The 25543-nt window shown below is 44.3% G+C and overlaps 1 protein-coding gene across 2 annotated transcripts; it reads left to right on the top strand.

Annotated features, from left to right (window-relative positions):
* Window positions 1-869: 869 nt before the first annotated feature.
* Window positions 870-25455, top strand: frmpd1b (FERM and PDZ domain containing 1b). 2 transcript variants are annotated; one of them, XM_035910761.2, is made up of 17 exons: window positions 870-1122; window positions 7609-7749; window positions 9629-9739; window positions 11538-11710; window positions 12945-13047; window positions 14033-14078; window positions 14372-14476; window positions 14704-14799; window positions 16590-16715; window positions 16808-16927; window positions 17509-17642; window positions 18222-18348; window positions 18625-18717; window positions 18829-19011; window positions 19335-19536; window positions 19781-20740; window positions 20934-25455. In XM_035910761.2, the coding sequence occupies exons 3-17, from the start codon at window positions 9633-9635 to the stop codon at window positions 23492-23494; spliced, it is 5136 nt and encodes a 1711-aa protein (XP_035766654.2). In that variant the 5' UTR covers window positions 870-1122; window positions 7609-7749; window positions 9629-9632; the 3' UTR covers window positions 23495-25455. The 2 variants fall into 2 exon arrangements, with proteins under 2 accessions (XP_035766654.2, XP_006781508.2); XM_006781445.3 differs by having other exon boundaries at window positions 19335-19482.
* Window positions 25456-25543: the final 88 nt, after the last annotated feature.

Raw genomic sequence — 25543 nt, forward strand, 5'->3', positions numbered from 1 at the left:
AGTCTTATCCAGTGCAATGCAGAAGAATTAATACTCCTCAGGAAATTGTCTTTCTGCTAAAACATAATAGAATCATGTTAAGAAAAGAAACTAATAATAATAATAATAATAATAATAATAATAATAATAATAATAATGTTGGTTCCTCGCGTGTGGTCCACAAGGGTCAATTTGACCCTGTTTTTCGGTGATCAGCTTTAAAAACATTTAATTTAGGAAGTGTATAGATCTTTTTGAGAGTGGCAGCAGCACAGGCTCCGCTTTGGGACCATTGTTATTTAACTGAGTGATTATGTGTATGAGGGGTGCAGATGCCAGGCAAAGTTGTAATTAACTAAATTACCTGAGGCCAGCTGAAATAGCCTACAATAAATCGGGAACCCTTTGGAAACCCGGCCGTCTGGGGCCCCTGGCAAATTTCCTGTATAGCACAGCAGTCTATCCGTGCGTGTGGGCTGCTTTTAAAATGAATATTATTTCAACACACACACACACACACACACACAATAATAATAATAATAACAATATTATTATTATTATTATTATTATTATTATTATTATTATTATTATTATATGTTGATTTATTTGACAGTAAATCTAATTTTATGGTTTTGATTTGCTCTATAAGTTCTTCACTTAACATACTAACCGAAGAACTTATCAGAAACGCCCAAATGAATCCTTACTGACTACATTGACTATAATAACTCATTTGCTGTAACTAACTGACCTTGTGGAGAAGGGGTGGGATGATCGGGGGGGTGTCCTCCCGGACAGACCACGATGGAGGCAGCGAGGGGGTGGAGAAGGAGAGAAAGCGAGAGAGAGAAAGAGAGAGAGAGAGAGACGAGCAGAGAGAGGGGGTGGGTTATTTCTGAGCTCAGGGCCGAGGATTAGGCAGGGAGCAGTCCCAGTACGATGACAGCATCCAGCTTTTAGCCAAACCCCCCGCACACCACATCACCATCACCATCATCATCTGGCGCGGGAGGATATTTTCGAGAAACGGATTTCGTCTCGTATAAAATCTCTCGTCTTTTAGTAGAAAAGAGGGGGGAAGCCTAACCACCAATCCCCCCCTCCTTAGACTCCCGGTCCGACTGTCTCCCGATCAACCACGAGGTGAGTCCTTTCGTTATTTCGCGGCGTTTGCTGTCTGATGAAGGACAGGAGCGCCCGGCTGGTTACGCAGGCGCCGACCGGCACCTTGCGTCCAGACAGTCCTGCCATTTGCACCGATTATCATCTGAATATGAATAATTTAACTCGTGGTCACTTTCACATCACCCGCGGGCTACACCCGGGACCCTATATTTGACGGAGGTGGCGGAGATTTAAATCCGATTAAGGGAAACAACAAAAGAGTGACGTTTTTTCTTCTTCTTCTCTCTTTGTTTAGCCCCCTGGATTGAGGGGCATGGCTGATCAAAGTTAGTGTCTGGCCTGTGAGATGGCAGATATCGATGCTTTTAGGGGCATTCATGATGGGTTTGTGAGGCGCTGAGGTTAAATCTCACAACCCCCAGTATATTAATATTATATCAACACAATATAATATACAGCAAAATCTCAACAAAATAGTGCTCGGTCTATAATTCACCATATTCTCAAACGCATGTGTTATGCATCGGTATTGGAAATCCACGCTGTCGTGTGCGCAGTGAAATCACCGTCACTAGCTACAGATGGGAAATGCACGGACTAAATCCTGGCTGATCAGAGGAGGATGGGGGGTGGGTAGGGGGGATGCCAGGAGTCTGGGTAGTAAAACACGCACATTATGAATGGGCGTAGGCGACGTGCAGCCAGCCTGAAACAATCGTCTCTTCCGATTTTTCCTTCGCTCGTGTCCTTTGGCCATACACCTCTCTCCCTTCTCTATCTCTCTCTCACGCTCCCGTGCCGTGCCGTGTCGGGCATGACAAGCGCAACATAACTAGACCGGAACAATGCGTTTCGCTTGTTCTGGGGCCCTCCGTTTAACGCATGGCGTTAATGTAACCGCTTTGTTGCGGCCCAGACGTGTGTAGTAATGCGGCTTCCACTCATTGCTATCTTCTCATTTAAATCTTCTTTTCATGCTTCTGTTTGCGGTCCGTATGGCGTTTTGGCGGATCCTAAACATAAAGCTGCTTTCACTCAGCGTGCATACATGTGAGCACGCCGCCTGCGCTCCTGCCAGCGCTGCAGGCTTTGTGCTATGACTCAGGGATGTATGCTGAAGCATGTGATGGGAATTGCTGCTCTGAGGTCACTCCGCCAGAGAAGAAAAGCGACGGGCAGAACTTGCACATCAGGAAAGACTTGATGCCTGGCTGCATTATCCTCGATCTTCTCTGCTGACTGCTCCTCTGCCCCACTTAACCAGAGCCAGTCTACCATCCTCTCCCTCTCTCTTCATCTTTAGTCTCAGCTCCATGTCTCCGGGGCAGACTGCGCTGCTGCTGAGCTGGTGTTTTGCTGCTCCTGCTCCCAATACGCTGACCAGTACTTGACCTGCTCAAGAATTCATCTTCAGTTCATGTTATTGTAAAGAGGAAGATTTCAGCTAATTAGTAGGTCACGGGTTGCCTAATGTGATTGTAGAGGCTGTTTCTGGTGGATATATGAAGGGCTATATCCATGCATCATAGGGATGGGTTTATTATTGAGTATTTTACACCTGTTTCTTCCTGGAGCTGTTGCCAGAGGAAACAGGAGACGTGACCTCATTCATGTGACAGCTCTCTGGTGATGCCACCACTGACTGGCAGTGGTATCTTAATGTAGGCCAACCCCCCATTTCTGTGAACATATAGCAAAAGACTTTGAGAATGAAAAGAATTTTCCTTAAAAGCCCAAGCAAATCATCGGCTCCTAATAATCAGGTTTTCTGTTCTTAGCTGGGATATGAAATATTGAAAGCCTGCTGTATCTGCGTTATTACAGAACCCAGGCATTATTATAGCTTGTAGCAAACAGACTGAACTCTTATTGCTTTTACTTAAAGATAAGATCTGTATTGTGTTCCTCTTAAGGATCACTGACTTGAAGGAAATTGACTCAGACAGCAAAAGAAAAAAAAGTGTTGCAGAAATTCCAGACTTGCTACATCTATCACCCTGGTATATCCAAAAGCTTTCCTCAGACATCAGACATCTCCTCTCTTTTTATGTCTGTCTGCATGCTTCCTTCTCTTTAGAACCACGAGAACCATTGATATAGATCTGTGACACAACACAACGTACCCATTATTTAATAGTGCACAAGGGAGCTCAAGCCTTGCCAGGTCGCTGATGAAAGGGGGAATGAAACAAGCGGTGCACGGTGAGCTCGGTCTCCATAATGCTAATGGAATGAGCTGACAGACGGTGACAGACGATGAGAAACAGAAGATGGGATTATGTCTGGAAGACAGGTTGCAGTAACAAACAACCAGCAAAACGCAACATGCCGTTATGTTAAACAAGCAAACAGGCTGTTCCTTTTAAAATCGACCTTATCAGTGATTTTATTCCTTCTTATTTTTTGCAATTGCATAGCATGGACCACTGCCACATGCCGCATCATATAAGGAAAACAAGCAACCTCCACCAATAGAATGTCAACAAAAACCCATACAGCTAGCTTTGGTGATGTTTCTACTTAATTTTATGGCAGACCATCACCTAGAAATTTTGTACAGCATTTTATGCTGGCATGCTTAGTGGATGTTGAATCTAAATATTTAATGGGCACAAGAAAGCATCAGCCTCATGGTAGCACTAAACAAAAAGTCAGAGATTCTCCAGAGTCAGCTGGATTCATCATCCATGTGCCTCAAGAGTCTCCACCAAATTCTGTGGTAATATTTGTAGACATAGATTAGCCTGACACATCATGATATCGTCGTGTTGGTGTTGTTCCCAGATCATCATGAAAATGTTGTTCAAGGTTCAACATTGCAAGTGACCAATCACATTATTGTGACGTTATTCTTTTGCGCACCAACCCATTCGTGCATTTATGAAATTCCAATGTTGCAAGGACAATATCAATTCTGCTTAGCGTTTATTAAAGGGTTAGGGTCAGGGTTAGGGTCCGTTGATCGGCGGACAAAGGCGGTTTCTCTCAGCTTAAGTACAGTTTTTTGTTTTACGCCGGTTTTTCCCGAAGTCGCAAAAGTATGACATCACAACATTCTGATTGGTCACTTGCAATGTTGATCCTGGAACAACCTTTAGTATGATGATCTGGGAACAACACCAACACGAGGATATCAGATCGTGCCGGAGCCACAGCCAATCTGGTTAAAAATACAAGACTATGTAGGGGCGTCTCACAGGTTTGGTGGTTTGATCTCTGCCTCCTGCTACTTTGTATCCTTTTACTGGATATTAAAGCACCTCCAAAAACCTCTGCCAATCTATGTATGTATGTGTAATACCATATAAATACACACGCTTTAACTCTTTACCCCCTGAAAGTCTATTAAGAGCAACACTTGAAACGCTTTGCTGAACTGAGCAGCTTCTGTCATATTTCAGGCCTGCTTATAGAAGAAAATTACTGGGTGTGTATCAAAAATTAGTGAGGGTGGTCTCTGCCTCTGCAGCTACCCTCGGGAAAGGCCGGAAACTGTTCTAATGGCAGTCAAACCACAGCTTTATTGATATACACTGAGGTGTCAAAAGTTGTCATTAAGGGTGCGGGGAAGGTCGTCAAATGTCGTCTTTATGGAGAAAAGAGTTAATGAAAAGCATCTGATGATTCATCATGGAGTCGCTTTTTAATTACTTTAACCAAAGTTGAACATTATTTTAGACACGGTCCATTTTAAGTTCTGTGGTTATACAACATCCACATATTGAGTTTCTTACACAAAGCGACTTACAGCTCCTTACTTACACGCATAGAGCTACAGTGAGCACTCAAAAGGGTCTTTTTATTTAGACATTCAAGATGTATATTAGCAAATTTAATGAAATAATCAACTTTTTTTGACTTTCTAAGAACACATTGTGAGCGTTTCCCCGCCTTATATATGCAGTCAAGCATGTATTTACTTTATTTTTAAAGTCCTTCAGTATGAGTAAAGTATCTTGTTGCACTAAGTAAAAGACAAAGAACAAATCCTGCACCCTGACTGACTCTGGGGGGTTGTGTTGTCTGCTCTGCTTGTTGTTCTTCACGTTTACAACTTTGCATTTATGAAATCTGAATCATTTCAGCTGTCTCACATTAAATCCCCCCCCCCCCCCCCCCCCCCCACCACCACCACCACCACCACCTCCTCCAGTCCTCCAAGTATTGAAACACGCAGTATTTTCTGCCAAGCGTGCTGCTGTTGGACTGAATGTTCCCTGAAGTCTGTGTCCAACTTTATTGGCAACAACTGTGAGCCAAAATGAAATGTGGAGTTGCTGAACCAACCCCTGCTGCCGCTGTCCTGCACCTCATGTGGTGCAGCTGTATCCGGCGTGTCGTGCTCGGCTTGGGAAGGGGGTTGGGGTGCGTATGTGTGCATGGGACAGATTGGGAACAAGATGTCCAAAACACCCAACCGGTCCTTTCTAAATAAAATCTGTTGCCGAGTCAGTGGATTCATGCCCTGATGCGACTTCTCTGTGCCACGTTCAGGTTTTTCTGTACTGACGTGGTTTAGCCCAACAGTGCTAATTGGGCTTAAAACCACTTTCTCTTCAGCTGACTGCACAGGAACTGCCCGTTCAGTACCACCTCTCAGCCCCCTTGAGGATAGAGTGCAGAAGCCCAATTCTATGAACTGCATGCATCCTCAAACTGGGATTAAATAACTGGCTGTTTTGTCAGAGACAGAGAGACATTGTGTGAGGAAAATGAGCAGACGGGGGAGGGATTGTCTTAGAGAAATCAGACACAGACAAAAGAGAGAGAAAAAAAGAGGGAAGACAGACTTTATTACCTAACAGCATTCTTCTACGTTCGCCATGTAAAGTGAAGGCTGGTGTAGGGGTGAGAAGGTGAAGGGAAAAAGAGGAGGGAGGCTGAGTGAAAGGCCAGGCGGGCTCTGAGGCTTACTGATGAGTTGTTTGCATGGTGAGCTCGGGGATTTCAGGACGTGACAGTGCAGGATGGCATTTAAGATTCACTATTGATTCAGAGAGAGATTAAGGAGCAAACCTGTCACCGTCTTCCACTGTGCTGGGTTTGGATAAAATGAAGATGCTGGCACATATTGAGAAAACTGAAGCGATCTCTCACAGTCAGAGAGGAGGGTTCTACCAACGCTGCAGGTCTGAGTGTTGTCTATCTGTTTGTTAACAGATCCTTCTGTCTCACTGTTTGCTCTCAAACGGTGGTAAAAAACCTCGCCTTCACTTGACCACCCTCCGCCCGCTCCTCCTGATGAACGGACTCTGTCACCTTCCACTTTTTCTTCTTTATTTCCCCGTCCTCTCCAGCAGCTTTCTCCTTTCATTTCTTTTGGCGCTGCCCTCTTCACCCTTTTTAAAACGCTCCCCCTTTTCTTTTCCCTCTTCAATATCCTGTCCTTTCTTTCTTTTCTTTGCCCTGACCAATTCTCTTTCTGTATCCCTGCCCCTTTTCTCAGCCCCCTTAGAGCCCCCCCCCCCGCGCTCCTTTTTCCCCCTGCTTCCAACCCCCATTCGCCCTCTCTCCTTCTGTGCTCGCTCTTCTTCTCCTGGCCTGTGTTGGCAAAGTGGCAGAAGGAGGCGGTTGGAGGCTGAGCTAGCTGCATTAGCCCCATGCATTATTCATGTGCCCTGCAGTCTGTGTGGGTCCAGGTCCTCCTCTGCCTTGTCTGAGGGACACATGGGCCTCGTGAAAGAGCTCTGTGTGTGGGACACAGGGCCCGATGGAAGAGCTACAGTGATGGGACTATCGGCTCCTTGATTTCTGCTCCCTCTTGTAGAAGAAAGCAACAAAGAATGAGCGTTTACATCATAGATCAACATTCAAGTGCAGAATAAAGTGGTTTCCTTAGATGAGAGCAAGAATGTTTATCCAGTGTTTTCTCCTAATTCAAAAGCCGGGCTTGTACACATCAAAGCCCTTTATTTCCACTGAAAACCAGAGTCTGGCTTAGGTTTCCAACATATCTGCCCTGATGTTCACATGAAAGACTTGTCCCCTTTTAATATCGGCCAAGATCGCTGTTTGCCTGGCAGTGGTTCTCTCTCCAGCACATCGGGATTCACAGGCTGTCCTCTCTGCTTTTAGAGCACACCCAGTTAACTGAACTGTTAACTGAACTGGGCTGTATGAAATTTTAATTTAGACAACCAAATGGAGATGGAGTGCCTCCTCTCTCCATCGCCATGAGCTTTTGAGGCTGTGGAGGAGCAGAGAAAGTCAGTGGATGAGAGAGATGAGAGCCTCTGGGACTAGAGGAGGAGCCTTTTTGGAAAACCACAACCAGATACTTGTTTCATGCTCACATCTGCTTTGCCTGACACACTTATGCGTTAACAAGAAAATATACTGACTGCTTGAGTAGAATTCACTTTCTTTTAATGGACAGGTTAAAAATTGAGCTAATAGAGGTTAATCAGTCCCAGAAACCGGTTGTTTCCTGCTTCATTCTAATTATAAACTTGTCACGTGGATGTGTTTTGACAGGTTTCCCTGATAGTGTTGTGCTCTGCACAGGTGGTGTAGCTCCAGATTGGCATCGGCCCTGATGATCGCAACAACCCCTCTCCACCTCTTTTCAACCTACCCAGAGCTGATGTCTCAGAGGGCGAGGGGGTATGTTTGTTCCGGAGTCTTGAAGAGACAAGCTACATCACGGTGAGTCACGCACTCTCTGAGTCTTCAGTGAAAATGTGAAACACCGGGCTGTTTGCTTTCTCTCCTTTTTTCTAGAACTATGAGGGAAGTGCAGTCACAGTGTATTTCCTCTTGGATCTGCTAGACTAGCTTTACTAGTAAAGCTGCAAATGTGAGCTGCAGTTGATGATTGCTAAGATAGTAAACTCGTTGCTCCAGTGCTTAGGTTGTGTATGTATATAAAAAGTGCTGCCCACAGAGACTGTCACTGGAGATGACTACCTGACTCTGCAAGGGCAATGAAGGTGAGCGAAAGAGGGAGAAAATGACAGACAGAAGAGAGGAAGAATCCTCTCACCCAGCACTTGAACATGCACGTATTTGCCCATCCATACACCTGCACGTTTAACACATAGTGAATGTTTCTTCCAGTGATCAAAGGGGGAGCAGATGTAATACTAAGTGCACTTGGTTCCTCGTGTGCATCTGTCTACTACCTACTCTCACTCAGCCTTCTTCATCCATGTTTATCTGGCTCTATCCGGATAAGCAGGAGGTGCTAAAGTGACACCCTGACCAGTGCGGGCTTGTGGAGAGCGAGTACCTCTAATCCTCTTAAAGGACAAACCTACACTGCATGTTTTACTACCATTAAGGAGGGCTAGGCAGCGCTGGCCTCCATTCAGCAGAGACACTGAAGCAGAGGTGGGAGAAAGTTGAGTGAATGTGAAGAAAAAGACAAATTCTATCCCATAAATGTACTTTTACATGCAGTAGTACTGCTTAATATCTACCGTTTACAGCACAACGTGCATTGTTTTTACATAACTCAGTACTGTGAGGTAATTCCTACTTTAATGACTCATCCTTCCTCATTTATTGGACACAGGCATGTTTTTGAAATGCTAGGAACAAGTGTGGCAGTCGGCCAGAGCCCTGCCTCTTTTAAGCTCTTCACAGAACTGTTGGCATGCAGCAGTTTGATCCATATTTCCGAAGGCCGGTCAGACCGAGCACTTGGATTGGTTTCCCCCAGGCCAAGGTATGGATCATTAAGTTTCAGGAGGGCATTCATCATCGTTAGCCAAACAGATCAGATCTAGGTCACTGCTTTTCCCGTCCCTGCCAAATTTCCCCCTTTGTTTTCCCTCTTTCAGTGGGTGAAACCGCCCAGCATGGCCACAAACAGCAGATGAAGTATATCACGAGGGAGTATCTGCTGAAAACAAAACTCAGCATAACTTAATTCCCCTTCATGCCGCAAATAAAGGCTGTCAAGTAATTATCAGGCGCTCTACAAGCCTCTTCCAGCTGCACAGTATTGATTGGCTGAAAGAAACAAAACCCTTTTGAGGGGCGTAGTAAGTCTTGAGATTTGGTTTGCGTTCAGTCGAACTCCCCAGGGTTAAAATGAGCCCTCCATCGCTCTTTATGTCCTCACCACTGCCTTGTTTAAGGGGCAAGCTCAGCAGAAAATGTACAGCTGCAGAGTGGTGGTGTTGTGAATGTTCATACTGGGGCATACTTGTGAGTCCTTTTATTGTGTGATGATGCAGTTGTTGTTGTTTTTGAGAATCAGGTCATTTCGCCATGTTTTGCTGCTCATGCTGACTAAACTCCACCCCTTTCTCTCACAGCCTTTTTTTTTTTTTTGCTTTCTGCTCACACATCTGATTATTCATAGCGTTCGAGGCAGGCTGCATGCGGTGCATATAAAAAAGGGCCCGACTAGATGCAAATGTGGCTGGAGCACAATTCTCGCACTGATTGCACAGTCCAAAAAAGACAGAACTGAGCTCTGAGCTCAGTTTCATTTATTCCAACCAAATCCTTTCATCTTCCTCCCACGTTTCCCTGTCCCTCTGCGTGTTCATGCACTTTTCTCTCTTTGTCGCTTCAGATAAATGGAGGAGCAGGAGCGATGCAGGAGCAGGTCTCCGGCTCGGAGGGCCAGTCGGGTGCAGCAGGTGGTGGGGACAATAATACGACGCACTCGAGAGTCACTTAGCAGGTACGGAATTAAAAGGAGTCTGAGCTGAGGGGGAAGATGTTTTTGTGGTGAAATCAGTGCAAAGGTGTTCAGAGGGTGGATTTTGATGGGAAGAAACTGAGTATGCAGTATGACAGAGTTTAAAAAAAACCCATCAACTTATATGCTAAAAATAACTAAACAATGTGTAAAGAGTGGAAGAGGAACTTTAAGCACTTCTAAGCCTGGTGCCAGATTCTTGAGTGACACAAAAATGAAAAATGTGGGAAGTGCAGGTGTGTATTTACTGACTCATTGTGAGTTAGCAATAGCTAAAAAAAAAAAGGGTAAACATCACGTGAAAAACAAAAAGAGGCAAAAACTGAAGAAGAAGCTGCCTTTCTCAACCTGTTATGGACCCACTAAGACACAAACACAAACCAAACCTCCTCCCTACACCCACACACTGAGCCACATAGCTAAGTACATATTCAAACCCGAACTGCCTGACTGTCCCTCTCTCATACACAAACTTGTCCCACAGCAAACCACAAATATGCTTTCAAGAATCCTTCATATTTGGCTGTCCGCTAAGACTCATTCTCAGCAATGAACGCGTTGCTGAGAAATCCCAGTAAACTTCCTCCTGGGAATTCCTGGGGAGAAGGATATTCGTTATTGTCCTCGAGGGGAATTTCGGTTCACAAATAGTTGTCATCACTGTCATCGCACATCGTAAATAAACGACAAGCACACATTAAATGCAATCATAAAGAGAGCTGCAAATGCACTCAAAGTCCGCAGTTAAAAACTGTGTACTACCCTGGCCTGCAGCTTGTTTAGCAATCCAACAGCTGACAGAACAAATGATCTCATATATTTATTTGCTTTAGTCCTCCCCAGCCTTCTCATATGACTTGTGTTGAAGCTTTGCATAAAGAGGGTGTTGAAGGCCTGCCAGAGTGACCTTTGCCCTGTGACAGGGTCTTAGTTGCCAAAACACAGCGAAGATCTATCAAGTTGGTGCCAATGGTCTTTTGGCAGTTTCACAATATTCTCCCGGCCTGTTTTTGTTAATCATGTTGAGGTTGTAAAACGCACAGATCACAGCAAAACCTAAACCGATTCAATAAAAGTGTCAATGTCTGACGTGCCTTTGTGAAAACGTCAGACATCGAATTCTATATTATTTTGAGATTCACTTTGGTTCATTTTGACCTTCCATTGTCTTGAAAATGTAAATCCTACACCACAGTATTTATTGTGACTTGAATAAATGCTGTTATTTTACACCTGTAAAGTGAACCTAGCATGCTTTTCCATTATTTTTGGTTATATATATACTTTTATGATGGTTAACGTTCATTTAGACAAGTTTCTAAATAAAGAGGTTAAATAGAGAGTATTCCTGACCTGAATGATCAAAACACTCGATTTTAGAAAGTTTCTCTCTACTGCAGCTCTCGGCGTGGGTGTAGCAACCACACTTTTGTGAGGGACAGCCAATCAGAAGAAAGTTGACTTAACTGTAGAGGAGCTAAAATAAGTTGTCTTCAGACAGTGAGTGAAATGAGAGGCTGCATCGAGGCCTAAAATATATACAAGCTGTCTGAACTGTGGAGCCGGAAATACTGTGTGATGCCGCAGAGAAGGTTCGCTTTACAGGATTTCTGTGCTACGTTTTAATCAGCAGTCACTGTGGAACAAATAAGAAACGTGATCTGGAAGAGCAAAAAGTAAACTTTCTCCTCTTTGAATGCACTACTTGAATACATAGTATCTCTTCATGGCTGTCGTCGCCTCCAGTTGGATAACCCGTCACCCTGTCTGACTTCCTCAGAGAGCGGTTGCTAGGCGATGGGAGGTCGCAGCGCTCCAACAGTCTGTCCAATCAGAACTTCCAGGCCAAGCTGACATTGCAGATTACCAGGGACCCGGTCCTGGACAGCAGCACTGGACATGGCTTCACCCTCACCACAAACGCACCCCTGCTGGTCAGGGACATCGCCACAGGTACATTGGCCACGCAGTGGCTGTGAGTCAGCGTTACCAAATTGCCACCTGCTTTATGCAATTTTCTCCGCGTGCAGCAAGCATATTTACACTTTACCACTCTATCTCTCTCTCACACACACATAACACGCACACACACATTCCTGGCATTCAGGCCCCGGGGCACGGTGCCAGAGAAGCCACGTAAACAACAGAGCCACCTGCTCATCCTTTCTAAATTCAATCACTTTTCATTTATGCAACTTTGATGGGGGGATAGAGAGACTCATAAAGAGAGACAGAGTGCAGGGGGGAGAGAAGGAGAGATGCTGATCCATTACTTTATGTCCATCCTGTAAAATAAGCTGATAAATGCAGTGAGGAGGGTCCCACCCTGCCACTAGCGCTGTAGCTGCTGCCAAGGAAAAGGAGAGACGAATGAGATAGGGAGAGGGAAGTGATAACAGAAGACAAGATTTAATTAAGAGAGAAGATGCCAGCAGGAAGACCCAGAGGGGAATACACAACCAAAGTGCAAACATGGCCAAAGAAAGCAAAGTAATGAGCGTGAAAGTGTACAGAAAGTAGAGAGGGGATGAACGGTTGGTGACACTTAGGGATTGGGAATAGTCAGAGAGGCCATGTTGGTAGATGCTGAAGGAAAGTGAAGGACGATGAAGTAGGATAGAAAGAGGAAGAGGAGGAATCGCTATTATGAAAGCTTAACAGGAGGGGACTTTGGCTTTTGGGTGTGTGTGTTTGTGTGCAAAAGCTTGCCATGCTGTACGGCTCGCCTTCAGTGGGTCACAAATCAGGGACAGACGGGGCTTTGCCAGGCAGACTGGGTGTGTGAAAATTTGTGGGTGCATGTGTTTACGTGCACAGATGCTCAGCATGTCTGTGTGCTTGTGTGTTAGAGTAAGCTGAAACTGCTGTGCCTCAGTCGTGCTCGCTTGTCTGAAGACAAATGAGTATAAATAGCTACAGAAAGCAGAGCCGAGCCGGGCTGGAAGACACCCAGAATAACCGTAACCCCTCACGTCCCGGCGAGCTCAGCCGAACGCTGTTGAGTCAGCCATATTGAACAAGCATGTGTGTCATTCCGTGTGTGTGTGTGTGTGTGTGTGTGCGTGTGTGTCTCCCTTTGTCTCCACGTACGCAGCTGTGGGTTTTTTTGTTTTATGCAAGCACTCACTCTTTTCATTGTGTGAATTTGTGCATCTGTGTGTGTGTTGATGGGAATGCGTGTGTTTAGGAAGTCCTGCAGATGGGATACTATTCCCAGGGGACCAGGTGCTGCAGATTAATGATACAGCGATGGAGGATTTGAGTGAAGAGCAGGTGGAAAATGTCTTAAGGTGAGGAGATCCATCTATCTATCTACAGTTGTGGTCAGAAGTTTCCATGCACTCATCACGGGCATGAATCTCAGGGTAATTTGGGGCTTTTAACATTTTATTTGAACTTTTCTTTTTCCAGGGTTGAATTAATGCCTTTAAAGACTTTTGAAAGCAAGAATTGGGTGCAAAAAATTGAATTTATTTTCCATTTTTCTAAATCACACAGGATCAGCGGTATCCACACAGGCTCAAATATATAGCCCAACTAATATTTGGTTAAATGTCCCTTCTGCAACTTGTACTTCAACGAGATGCTTTAGGTATCAATCCACAATCTTCTGGCATGATTCTGGATATTTGACCAGTCTTTTTGGTAGAATTAGTAGAGTTAATATAAATGGTCTGGTTTCCATTCCAAAACTACTTTTGAAGTGTTTGGCTTGTCTATGTGGCAGCTGCCTCTTTCTTGGTCGCCACCCTCTCAGTTCAAGGTGTTTCAGCAGTTATCAGTTCAAGATTGAGCCTTGGGTCTTGGGTTTTTCCTGAACATCCTCACCAATTTCCTCTTGTTTGAGAGTGACAGTTTGGGTCTTCTTCCAGACCAAAGTGGTGACACATCTCACTAATTTGTACTTATGATCGATGATTGTTTAGAAATCTTTCCAGCTTGTGTAAATCTCCAATTCTCCTTCTTAGAAAACTGTAGATTTAAGGGACTGTATGTATATATTTCAGCCTGTATGTGTACTTTCGATTACGTGTAAATTAGAGAAAATTCAAAATAAATTCTATTCTCGTTTTTTACAGTCATTAAAGAAATCAATGACAATTATTTCAGTTGTTTTCTGGGATTTTGACGCTGATTCATGTGTGACTGCGGGTGTAGAAGGCTTAGTGAGTTAGCGGCAGAGGTCAGAGCAGAAGATGCTGACTTAATAGCTGAGCAGAAAGGTTGTGATCCCTCCTCCGTCTGTGTGAATGAATGCTTCTTCTCTGTGCTCAGGAACTTGGAGGATTGTATCAATGTGACTATCCTGCGGCACATGACAGTGAGTACAAAGAAGACATTAATGAGCTCCTCACTACACAGTCTGTATGCCATCGCTCATTTAAACATAAGCTGTCTATGTGCTCCCAAGCATGTGACTCTTAGCTTGCCTCTTCTGACAGGATTAAGCACTTTACATTGTGCTGTGATGTATGTATCGACCGTCTGAGTACAGCTCTGAATGTTTGCATCTTAAAGCCTTCTGGCGTCAGTGTTACTCATGTGTGTCTTAGCCCGTGCTTCATCCTTCATGTACAGTAATGGTGCTGATGTGTGTGTGTGTGTGTGCTACAGAATCCCAAGTCATCCATTATGTCAGCAGAGAAGAGAGCTCGTCTGAGGAGTAATCCAGTTAAAGTGCGCTTTGCAGAGGAGGTGGTGGTCAATGGGCACACTCAGGTGAGAAAACCTTATCTGATACAGAAGGAGGCTGCCAAACAAAAAACAAGCATTTACTGTAAGGCTACAAGCAGCTGTTGGATGACTTTCAATTCACAGTCTTCCACATAATGAAATATTCTTCATTAGGGCTTATGGGCTAACATTTCTTGCAATCATTTAATATTTGATCTTTTCTCATCTGATATCGATTCTGTCTGACCACATCTCTCACTTCTTTCCACCAGGGAAACTCTCTTCTCTTCCTGCCCAATGTTCTGAAAGTCTATTTAGAGAATGGACAGACAAAGGCTTTCAAGTTCGACAACAACACCACCGTCAAGGTATGTAATAAACAGGATTAGAAAGATTTACCCGAAAAGAGCATTTAGCATTTAGAGCTTTTACGTGGTGGCTTCATTGAGTGGCTCCATCGTATAGTAAGTTACACGTTCGCCTAACCAGCAAAAGGGGTTTGATCCTGGGGCAGGAGGAATGGGGCAAATCCATCCAGGGTTATGTTAGAAAAGGCCATATCAAACACGCAAAACTACCTGCTCTGGAAGCCCTCGTGAATAGGAGAACAGCTGAAAGTAGCTCGCTCATTGGCCTGATGGACACAAGAGTTGCTACTTGTTTATCTTTTGATAGATATAGTAACTAAGTGACCCAAGAGATCCCTACATCATTCATGGTTGATATTTTTATTACATAACAACAGTGTGCCCCAGTAATAAGAAGCCGGACAACAGCTATTTTTAGCGTAGTCTTGAGAAATAGTTCTTCTGGGTTTATAAAGGTCTTTCAAAGTTTACCTTTGGACTTTTTCACTCATATTCAGTCTAGTCCTTGTGTCTTTACACACAACAGAAAATTTGGAATAGACCAATTTCAAATTTGAATTTGAATCTATGAGAAGATAACACAGTTTGACTGGCATAAAATAGTATTTTTGCACCAACAAAAAAAACAATTAGCCAAAACCAAGGCATATCTCACCATGGTGTGTAGTGTGCCCCTAAAGAAACTGAGGAAACAGGGTCTTAATCTACTCTTCACTGTAGCCTCATCAGAAATGGTCTCAGTAGAAGGATGGCTGTCAAGAAGGCATTTATAAGGAAAGGAAACAGGGAGAAAAGACTGAGGTACACCAAACTACACAAGAGCTGGACCGAAAACCAGTGTCCAAGTTTTAAATTTTTGGTTCAAATGGTCCTCATATGTATGGAGGAGGTCAGGAGTTACAGTTAGAGCTACAGTTAGCAATGGTGAATGATCCCAAATACACTGCCAAAGCATACCTCGATAAAACAACACACAGTTCAAGTCTATCAGTCATGGACTGGCCTCCCCAGAGCGTGGACCTCAACAATATTGAAGCAGTGTGGGATCATTTTGACAGAGAACTGAGTAAAATGAAGCCAACAGCCAAAGAACAGCTTTGAATGTTTTTCAAGGAGCCTGGAGAACTGAAGACTACTTAAACAAATTACAGGAAGGCCTACCTAAGAGAGTTCAGGCTATGGTGAAGAATAAGGGTGGTCACACCAAATACTGACTTTCAAGCTCATTAGAACTGTATAAACTCTATTGTTGCCCTATATATGGTATGTTTCATGTATGTTTGCATACATAACAATACATTGCTGCACCTACTTACCACTTTCCTTGCAACATATAAAGAAATGACTCAAGACTGTCCTCTTATGAGTCAATAAAAAGCCCACACAGTTTCTTAAAACCACCACGAGACTGAGCACACAGGTGAATGTAGCTGTGAGATGCTTGGTAGGACCAGGTGGGAGTATTTTGAAATTAAGTGCACCAGAAGCTAAGGTATGATTTCCCCCAAAGGTGTCACAGTGTGGGTTGGCTATAACAGTTGTAGTTCATTGGGAGATATTGTTTCTGAAAAAGAAAATTATGAAAAGGTCAGTAAGTCACCATCAGTAGGTACATGCTTCTGTCTTTATGAGCAGGGTATTATTTTTACAGCAGCTTTTGTATTTCTGTTTGTTTTCCCAGCTGAAGGAAATCTGAGACAGGGAATCAGATTTGTCCCTTTGCCCTCAGCGGAGTGGGACGAAACATGTTTGTCTAAGAGGTGTGAGCTGTTGGTTTTTTGTCATTCCAGGACATTGTTCTGACTCTGAAGGATAAGCTGTCCATCCGGGCCATCGAGTACTTCGCCCTGGTGCTAGAGCAACAGTACAGCATCACCAAACTGCTGCTACTGCATGAAGATGAGCTCATTCAGAGGGTGAAGGAAAAGAATCCATGTGGAGATATCTCGTAGATATGTATGAAGATTAAATGCTACAACTTTCCACCTCTATCTTTTGTCTTCACCAGGTGGTGCAAAAGAAAGACTCCCATGATTACAGGTGTCTGTTCAGGGTTTGTTTCATCCCCAGAGACCCAGGAGATCTACTGCAGGATGACCCCACTGCCTTTGAGTACTTCTTTTTACAGGTCAGAGAAGCTCCTTTATTTGTTGTCACCATTACGGTCATACATTGTTCATCTCAGAGACTTTTGCTCTCAATTATTTCGCAATTAGACTTTGGTCCTTTCTCTGCGTATGTACAGAAAATAAAACTTTGTACCCACTTTATGCTGAGTGTGCTCTGAAATTCTTCGAAAATATTGCAAAAGTAGCTCTGAAGTCAACATGCAGCCCCTCCTTATATCTTCATGGCCTTATCCCTATAACACATTGTTCACATTCTTTAGTCCTTCTTTTGTACAAAGCAGTTACATACTTGCTCTGATGATGCTAAGTCTTGATATTGTTACATGTGGCCTGTGTGTGTTTTTGTTGCTCACTAAAGCAGTGGGGAGTGCCGCTTATGTCATGCCAATTTACTGTTTCATTGTCTTCGCCGATTGTGTTTTCCCTGTCAGTGTCAGGTCGCTGGTTTACTTACAGATATGCTGATGAGCTACGTGCTTTGCATTGTCTGACATGCAGAGTATGCTGGGACAAAAATCAGGTCACTGTAAGGTGCGTGTGTATTATGTAATACTAAAACTGTGATTATTTCTGCCTGCAGAGTGTTGGCGATGTGCTACGGGAGCGTTTCGCGGTGGAGATGAAGTGCAACACTGCACTCCGCCTGGCAGCCCTGCACATGCATGAGAGACTAGATAGTTGTGGACAGACCAGAGCCTCAATCAAGAGTATTACGTGAGTCATAGGCGTGGGAGAGTTTCCGTTTAGGGGTCACACTAGTAGGACACTGTAATTGTGGTACTTCTCATTATAGGTTTTGAGTAATAGGGCCATGACATTTTTTCACTGCAGCAATTACTGTGATTTGTCTAGGATGAGGCAGCTCACTAAATGCCTAATCTATTAATGTGATGGGAGAGGTTTAGTGGGTGTGTGCAGGATATTTGCCCCATTACCTGAGAGTGGAAGTGTCTCAAAATGCAAAGCAAACATCCATTTTTTATATATATATTGTAGTACAGAGTAGTTATCTGTACTTTTCTATACTTATCCCACAAGTTATAATTGTGAAGACAACTTGCAATTAATGGGACCGAAAGCTGAAATATGACTGTTTAGTAATATCTACTGGTAGGTTTTTTTTTTGGTTTGTTTTTTTAAAGAAATAAAGCTCAGTGAAATTTCTGAATTTAACTTCCGATATTAAGTGTATCTTTGTCCTTACATTACAACCTCTTTTCACTTTTCATGCATTTCTTTGTAACATTTTATTCACTGAGTACTTTCATGCCTCTGCAAATGTGGCGTTGACAGGAAGGAGTTCGGCTTGGACAGCTTCATCTCTCCTACGCTGCTAGGCAACATGAGAGAGAAGGACCTGAGGAAAGCCATTAGCTACCACCTCAAAAAGATCCAGTCCCTGCTAGAGCCACGCCAGAAGGTAAATGGATAAGTGGAAGGAAAATGTGAGAGGTGTAAAGAGACACATAGTGACAGCAGTGACTTCAGGCTACGTTTTAGCTGAGATGTATGAGGACTGCTAATCTTCCTAAGGTTTAAAGTGGTATATGGAAGAACAGCAGCTTGGAGGAAAAATAGATGCTGAGTAGGAGGCTAATTAAAAAGGTGAATAGTCAGTATCAGGCTTGGGTAATGCCACCCACCGCCTTTTTTGTCTGTCTTGCTCATACTGTATATCTTCTCTGTGGTGTTATAGGTAATATCTGCCAATCAGGCTCGTTTGGCCTACCTCACTCAGCTGGGAGAGCTCATTTCTTATGGGGGACGGTCGTACACAGGCACAATGATGGTAAGGGCTAAAGGCCTCATGTAAATTGGTGGATCCATTTGCTAAATGATGGAAATTGCAACCAATTAAAATGACTGCAACACTTATTTTCTTTCTCCCTTCTCCTTTCAGCTTCAGGACAGGGAAGTGCTGGTCACGCTGCTGGTGGGAGCCAAGTATGGGATGAGTCAGGTCATCAACCACAAGCTCAACGTCATCTCTACGCTGGTCGAGTTCAGCAGCATCAGCCGAGTGGAGCTGCTCTCGGAGTCGGACAAAGTCAGCCTGCTGCGCATCTCGCTGCATGACATGAAGGTGAGGGGGCCTTAGGTGGGATATACATGTTCATCGAGTTGCAAGGCTGTATTATTCGTAAACATATAGACGTGACACAGATGTTCATTCACCACACTATATTCATGAACATGACACTAAATATAGGTCAAGCATTCTTTCTCTACTATACATGCGATATATAACAGTATACAGCCTAAGGCTAGCTATATATAATGTTAATTCATGAATGCAAAGGTGACTGTCTCTCCCTCTTTCTCCCACTCCATCGCTTTTCCCCTCTTACCCTTTGGCTTTCAACACTACTACTTTACCTTTTTTCTGCAATACCCTCCCCCTCTCAGCCATTTGCCTTACTGATGGACTCTCTGGCAGCCAAAGACTTAGGGTGTCTGCTGGGAGGCTACTGCAAACTCCTGGTGGATCCCAATGTCAACGTCTTCCGTCTGGGGCGCCCAAAAGTGAGGGTGCACCGGATTCCTGCTGAAGAAGGTGTGTGTGGGAGGTTCGCCGTAATAGAGGGCGTGTGCTATGAATCCCTATCAAGTGAGCAAAAACTGTTTCACTTAAAACTTATGATTTTCTGGCTTTGGCCTTTTTGATAGCCTTTTTTTCACCTCACATGTTTATTTATGTCACCATCCAGTACGGATACGGATAAAAAAAAAAAGATAAGATGTCATATTTTTTTTTTACTATCAAAAATTAAATATTATTCTCCTTTATGAATGCACTAACACAGCTTTCGCAATGCTTGTCTGGTGTTTGTGCACTTTCTGGGTTTTATTAGGTTATGTGTCTCGCTGCTGCAGTGACTCAGACGACTCAACAGACGAGGATGACCCGATGGATTCTCAGAATTACAAACGCCCAGACCCAGCAAGTCAGGACTGGGAAGAGAGGAGAAGAGAGGAGGAAGAGAAGAGGAGAGAGGAAGAAAGAAAAGAGAGAGAGGAGCACAAAGGCAAACAGGAAGTGAAGATAATAGTGACAACAGAAGGTAAAGGAAATGAGAGTCCAGATGAAGGAGGAGCAACAGGAAGTGGTCTGCATAAATTCAGTGTTATGGATGAAGAAATGAACCTGGACTCTTCCTGGTACCACACTGACCTGCGAGTCACCAGCAGCTTCTCCAGCTTGTCCAGCAGTTCCTTGAGCACTGCACTTGAGGAGAGCAGTGCTGCCAGCAAATCCAAATCTCGCCTTCACGGGCCGCACGTAGGCGAGGATGTTCCGAGTTTTGATGTTCACCACCCCTACCTCCTGGAGCCAAAACGCCATCAAGGGCCACGTAGACCCACTAACCTCAATTACCGTGGGAATGACAACTCTTGCCTCTGCTTTGCTGACCTCTCCAAGTCTGACTTCCTACCAAGCCCGCCTGGGGCTACCAGTGATGACGATGATGACGATGAAGAGGAGGAAGATCGGGGCGCTGAGACACTTAGACGTATTTCTAAGATTCCTAGTTCAAGAGATTTGAGAATGATTGACAGCATACCCTTTCAAAGATCACCTATTAAAAGAAAGAAAAAGACTCCTCCCAAAGTCCCAGTAAGAACAAGTTCAATTCCTGGGAGCAAAGCAGGAAAGGCTGAGAACCGCCTATCAAAGGATGAAGACAGCATGTTTCTGACACCTTCACCCAACCCCAAGCCGAATCTTTTGGTCAAAGACAATGTCTCAGACTCTGAGGATGAGTTTTTCGATGCACAAGAGAGATTTACTCCTCCAGTTCCTGATCTCTCAGGTTTGTTTACAGCATGCTTGATAACTTAGTCCCTTGTCTGTGATGGTACATTTATCTGTGTACTGGTGACATGTGACAGCACTGTGACTACAATATGTTGAAAGGAGAAGGGACAATTGTGAGAAGATGTGTGTCGGTCCATTAATACCTGTCTTTCTGTTGTTTTCATTTCATTTTTCTGATTCTCTCACAGATGCAGAGCTGGCTGACCGACGCAATGCTAATCGTTTGAGTGGAACCTGGAACAGTTTTCCAGCTGTCGCGCGGAAAGAGCCATCATCTCCACTTGCCAATAAAAGCCAATCCTATAAAGCCAAGAAAGAAGCGGATACACTTAAAGCCCCTTCAAATCAACTCAACAACCAGCAAGGCAGTCCTTCAAAGCCATCACAGAAACCTGATGTTAAGGTCAAACCACCATTGGCACCGAAACCACAGCTGCCTCCCAAACCTCAGATCATTCCTCCCAAGTCTCCCCAGCATGGGAGATCATATGCCCAATGCAATGGAGATGCCTCTGGACGTTTGTCGTCGGAACTCCTTGAAATGGAGCCAGACACCATGGAGTTCAAGTCGGTCACATCAGGTGGATTGCCTATGTCGTCATCCTTGATCACAGCAGTGCGATATAGCAAGCAATCGTTATCACAAGATGAAGAAAAGACAAAAAGACAGGAAAGCAGCACAAAACAAAGTAAAGATCTAGAAAATGGAGCGCGTGCTGTTTCCAAAAAAGAAAAATACATTCCTGATGAATCGCAAATTCCTGAAGCTGAGGGGAAAACCAGTGGAACTGACCTGCTAACAAAGAGGCCAGCAAGCCTAACCCCAATCACTCGCTCTAATTCAGGAACTAAGCTAACAATACCCCCTCCAGTGCCTCCCAAACCCACTTCACCAAGCAATCTTCACCCCTTATCGCTACCTGCCAGCTCTCCCGTCTCTCCTACTGATCCAAGCAAAGGGATCTGTAAGGATGGCGTCAGTACTCCAAATGGAATTCACCCTTGGAGCAGTCGTAATGGGAGCATCCAGTCAGGACCTAGAAGGGTCTCACTGAGCCACGAGAGCCTTTCACCCAAAAATACAGATGCGCCTCTTACGCTTACCACCTCACTGACCTCAACCAATTCTAAAGGGGGCCTAGAAAGCAGAGAATCTGGAAGATCTGGTTCAGGATCTGACCTGAGAACCAGCTCCTCCAGTCTAGGAGGCAGACTACCTGCCTCAGCCCTGAGAGGGAAGATTCAGGCCCTTCCTTGGTACATGACCCGTTCCCAGGAGATATTAGGAACTCTGGACTATCCGTCCACTAGTTCCATCAATGGCGACACATCTGGATTTGGCTCTGGTTTGTCTGTAGCCAGTGGCTTATCAGACCTAAACAAAACTCCTGTCAAGGACAAAGAGAGTGTGCCCTCAAAATCAGGAATCAAAGGGACCATTTTAGATGATGGAGCTGAAGTTGTCATAGCAACAATCAAAGAGGCCCAAGAATTGTCGGCACACATGAAAAAGGCCAGTGGAACAAACGGCTCCCACCCTAATCTAAGTTTTAGAGAAAATATTGCACGTAGCAGCAGCGTTTCATCAGAGCAGCCTCAATCGCGGTCTCACTCAGCAGTCGGGTTGGGAGGTGTGTCCAGCATGGAGATTGGAGGTGACTCACCGACCTCCTCACTGGCAGACAGCACTCCTCCACAGCAACACCGGGAGGCTTGTGGCTGCCGCACTGTTTACGCCAACTGTTTCAGCGGAGACACAGAGGATGGCGTTAGCTTTGATGATGAGCTCACAGTTTATGAGTTCTCCCGTCGCATACGCCCCAAACCTGTCCAGCCGGCACCTGCCCCGTCTCCTACAACAACACCCTCTCTCAAACCCAATATTCTTTCACTGCTGAGGGACAACCCTCGCCCGCTGTCTACTTTCTCTACAACTTCTTCTGAACTCAGTCCTCTTGTTTCATGTCCAGTTTCACCCACAACCTCATTCGGCGGCTCGCTTCGTTCCCTAACTAACAAGAATTATGGTGGGCTGAAAGGCGGCTTTGCCTCTCTTCGTCGCGATATAGATCAGCTTCTTTTGGTCTTAGAACGAGGTGCACCTGAGCAAACAGAGCAAACATCATGCCAAGATGCAAAGCAAGATAGCACAAAGTTAAAAGTAGGGCCTGATCTAAATCATAATGGAACCGAAGACAGCCCTGCCCCAGAAGCAAGCCTAAAGTGTAATAGGATGACACCTGCTACCATGACAGAGGCCGAGAGGAGTCTTCTTCAGGCAGAGGCTCGACGGTTAGCATCTGGATGTCAACGAGCCACGCGGGTAGGCTGGGCGCCCGATGAAGCCCTGCGTTCTTTATCCAATAGTTTTAGTGCCCTGGTACAGCTGTCGGCAGCCTGTCTGCAAACAAACCCTTGCACTGGTTGTGACATGTGCCATAACACAAATCTGGTTCAAAAAGTTGAGGACAATGATGGCCAAGAGGCCATGGACAAGCTGAAAGAGATAGTGGGGCTGTATCGGGAGTTTGTTGGGGCTGTTGAGACAGCTGGAACTGGCGCTGGGGCAGGGGGTAGGAGCGGGGGCGTCAATGGGACCGTACAGGGTCAGGGAGAGGGCGACGGGGTAAGGCTGCTAGCCAAACGATGCACTGTGCTCATCTCGTCTGTATTCGCACTCACTCAGCTCTTCCGGACACCCACGGTAGAGCCCTCGGACACACCCGGACATGTACCTCTAAACTTTTGATCTGTGAACTTTTACCCACTAATAACGCACTGACTCTAGAGGTGAAGACAAGAAGAAGCAGCACAGAGCTATCTGGTGTGTAACGCTTGTGTTCTTGTACAGTAAGTGCCATGCACACCACAGCACACACATCACACACACACCCACATTGAAACACAAACACCAAACACACCCCTAAAACGAAGCGATGTCACTTCGTTGCTAAACCTCTCCTTGGACGCATACGGACTATGCATTTGTACATATGAATTTTATAATTATCTTATAATTCTCTTATTTTATGATACAATATGTGTATGTATGTAATGATGAATTACCCATGTATGTATTTATGTATTTATTTTTACAATATTTGCACCATGATCTGTGACTGGCAGGTCTCTGGTGAGGAAAAAAAGAACTATGGATGTCACTGGAACTTTTTTTTTTCCCCTCCCCTTTGAGACAGTATTACGTTATCTTTTTGCTGCTTTAAATATTGCTCCACTCCACAAGGTGTAATCTGTAAATTGTCATTTTCTACGTTTATGATTACGGTACGTTTACTGACAAACTATAGGAACTATTCTGTATCTCACTTGCGAAATATAATAATAAACTGATTTGTTTTATATGTGCAGGTTTTGCACCTTTGTAAGGATTTAGTTTTTCAACATTACAGTCACGACTATACCATTACACAGCAGGGAGAGCACTTTTGACTGTTACAGATTGCACCTTTTTTTGAGACATGTACCCTTGTGTAAACTGTTTTTCTGCCCCTTCCCGGTCCATACCTGACTTTGTGTGAATGCTTCCTGGATATAACCCCATTACCCAATCGTATGCAGTATTATAATATTACTCTAGTTTTCATCCAAAGGACACTACATACAGTATATATTTTCTGGGAATGTGTGGGTGAGGTCCACCCAAACAGGGGACCTTATTTATGTAGTTTTTTTTTTTTTTTTTTTTTTGACGAGGCACAAGAGTGACTGTTAAACTCTATCCAGATGTAGCAAAGATCCAAAGTCTTAAAACACTGAGCCACAACTGTTCCCTGCCATTGTTTCGTCTTTGGGTGCACCACTTTATTAACTGAGTACTGACTGATGGATGGGCTGATAGTCAATGTTGGGGTCAGAACTGTAGATATACATTTATATCTCTGTGTCCTATTCTGTCCCTACTTTAGTTTATGGCTATGCAAACATAAACCCCTCAACCCCCCCACAAACTCTGTTGTTTTTTTGCGCTAACATTAAAAACAAACAGCAGCTGCATTATGTTTGCTTGAATATAATGGATGCTTTCTTTGTTTGGAATGTTGGTTTTTGTCTTGTTTCTGGAATGCAACATTTTGCAAGGTTGCATGGCATTAGCATTTTGTCAATATAAAGACTTCTGTCTATACTGATGTCTGTGAACTTTCAGTAAAAGGACTACGTTGCTCAATCGGTTTGCTGATGTACAGTGTTCACTTATCAGCTCCTCCATATCACATGACGCCATCCGATTTGAAGGATTTACTCGAGCCACCTACAAACAACAGGAAGCTAATTAAGCCAAATCAGTCAGCGGTTGCTTATTCAAATATGATAAGGGGATTAGCTGAAATAAAGACTGCTTAAGTGCTGAGAGACAGCTGGTGAGGGGAAAGGTAGTGTATTTAATCTTCCAGACTGATGACTGAGGGAAATTTTGTTAAGGTAGTTGTGCAGCGTCCATCACCGTGCTAACGTCAAGACGTTGTGTCTCAGGAGGGTCTCCTGTTGTTCATTAGGCTGGCTCCATCAGTAAAGAGTGCCTGTGTCACTAACTCTTTCCTGTACGGGAACATTGTATGAACAGCATTTCATAGTCAGAGAGTCCACTGTGTTTCTACAGAAGCAGCCACTTTTCCATCCCCACATAAAACATGAAGTTAATGTACCAAGAAATGTATTGTTTGGGAATAAATGAAACACTGACCTTAGTAATGCTGTCTTGAATATTTGGGAACTGTTTGTACTTTCATTTACCAACAAGCATTTCATGAAGCTCCATTCACAAATATCGAGTGTTATT

Source organism: Neolamprologus brichardi, chromosome 2 (genome assembly GCF_056152115.1).
Source record: "Neolamprologus brichardi isolate AB-2024 chromosome 2, ASM5615211v1, whole genome shotgun sequence".
Taxonomy (NCBI): Eukaryota; Metazoa; Chordata; class Actinopteri; order Cichliformes; family Cichlidae; genus Neolamprologus; species Neolamprologus brichardi.

Excerpts from the sequence above, each read along its gene's own strand:
- frmpd1b (XM_035910761.2), top strand. The coding sequence starts at position 9,633 with ATGGAGGAGCAGGAGCGATGCAGGAGCAGGTCTCCGGCTCGGAGGGCC. Across the intron at positions 9,740-11,537 it reads ACTCGAGAGTCACTTAGCAG|AGAGCGGTTGCTAGGCGATG; the intron begins GTACGGAATTAA and ends TGACTTCCTCAG. Across the intron at positions 18,718-18,828 it reads CGTACACAGGCACAATGATG|CTTCAGGACAGGGAAGTGCT; the intron begins GTAAGGGCTAAA and ends TTCTCCTTTCAG.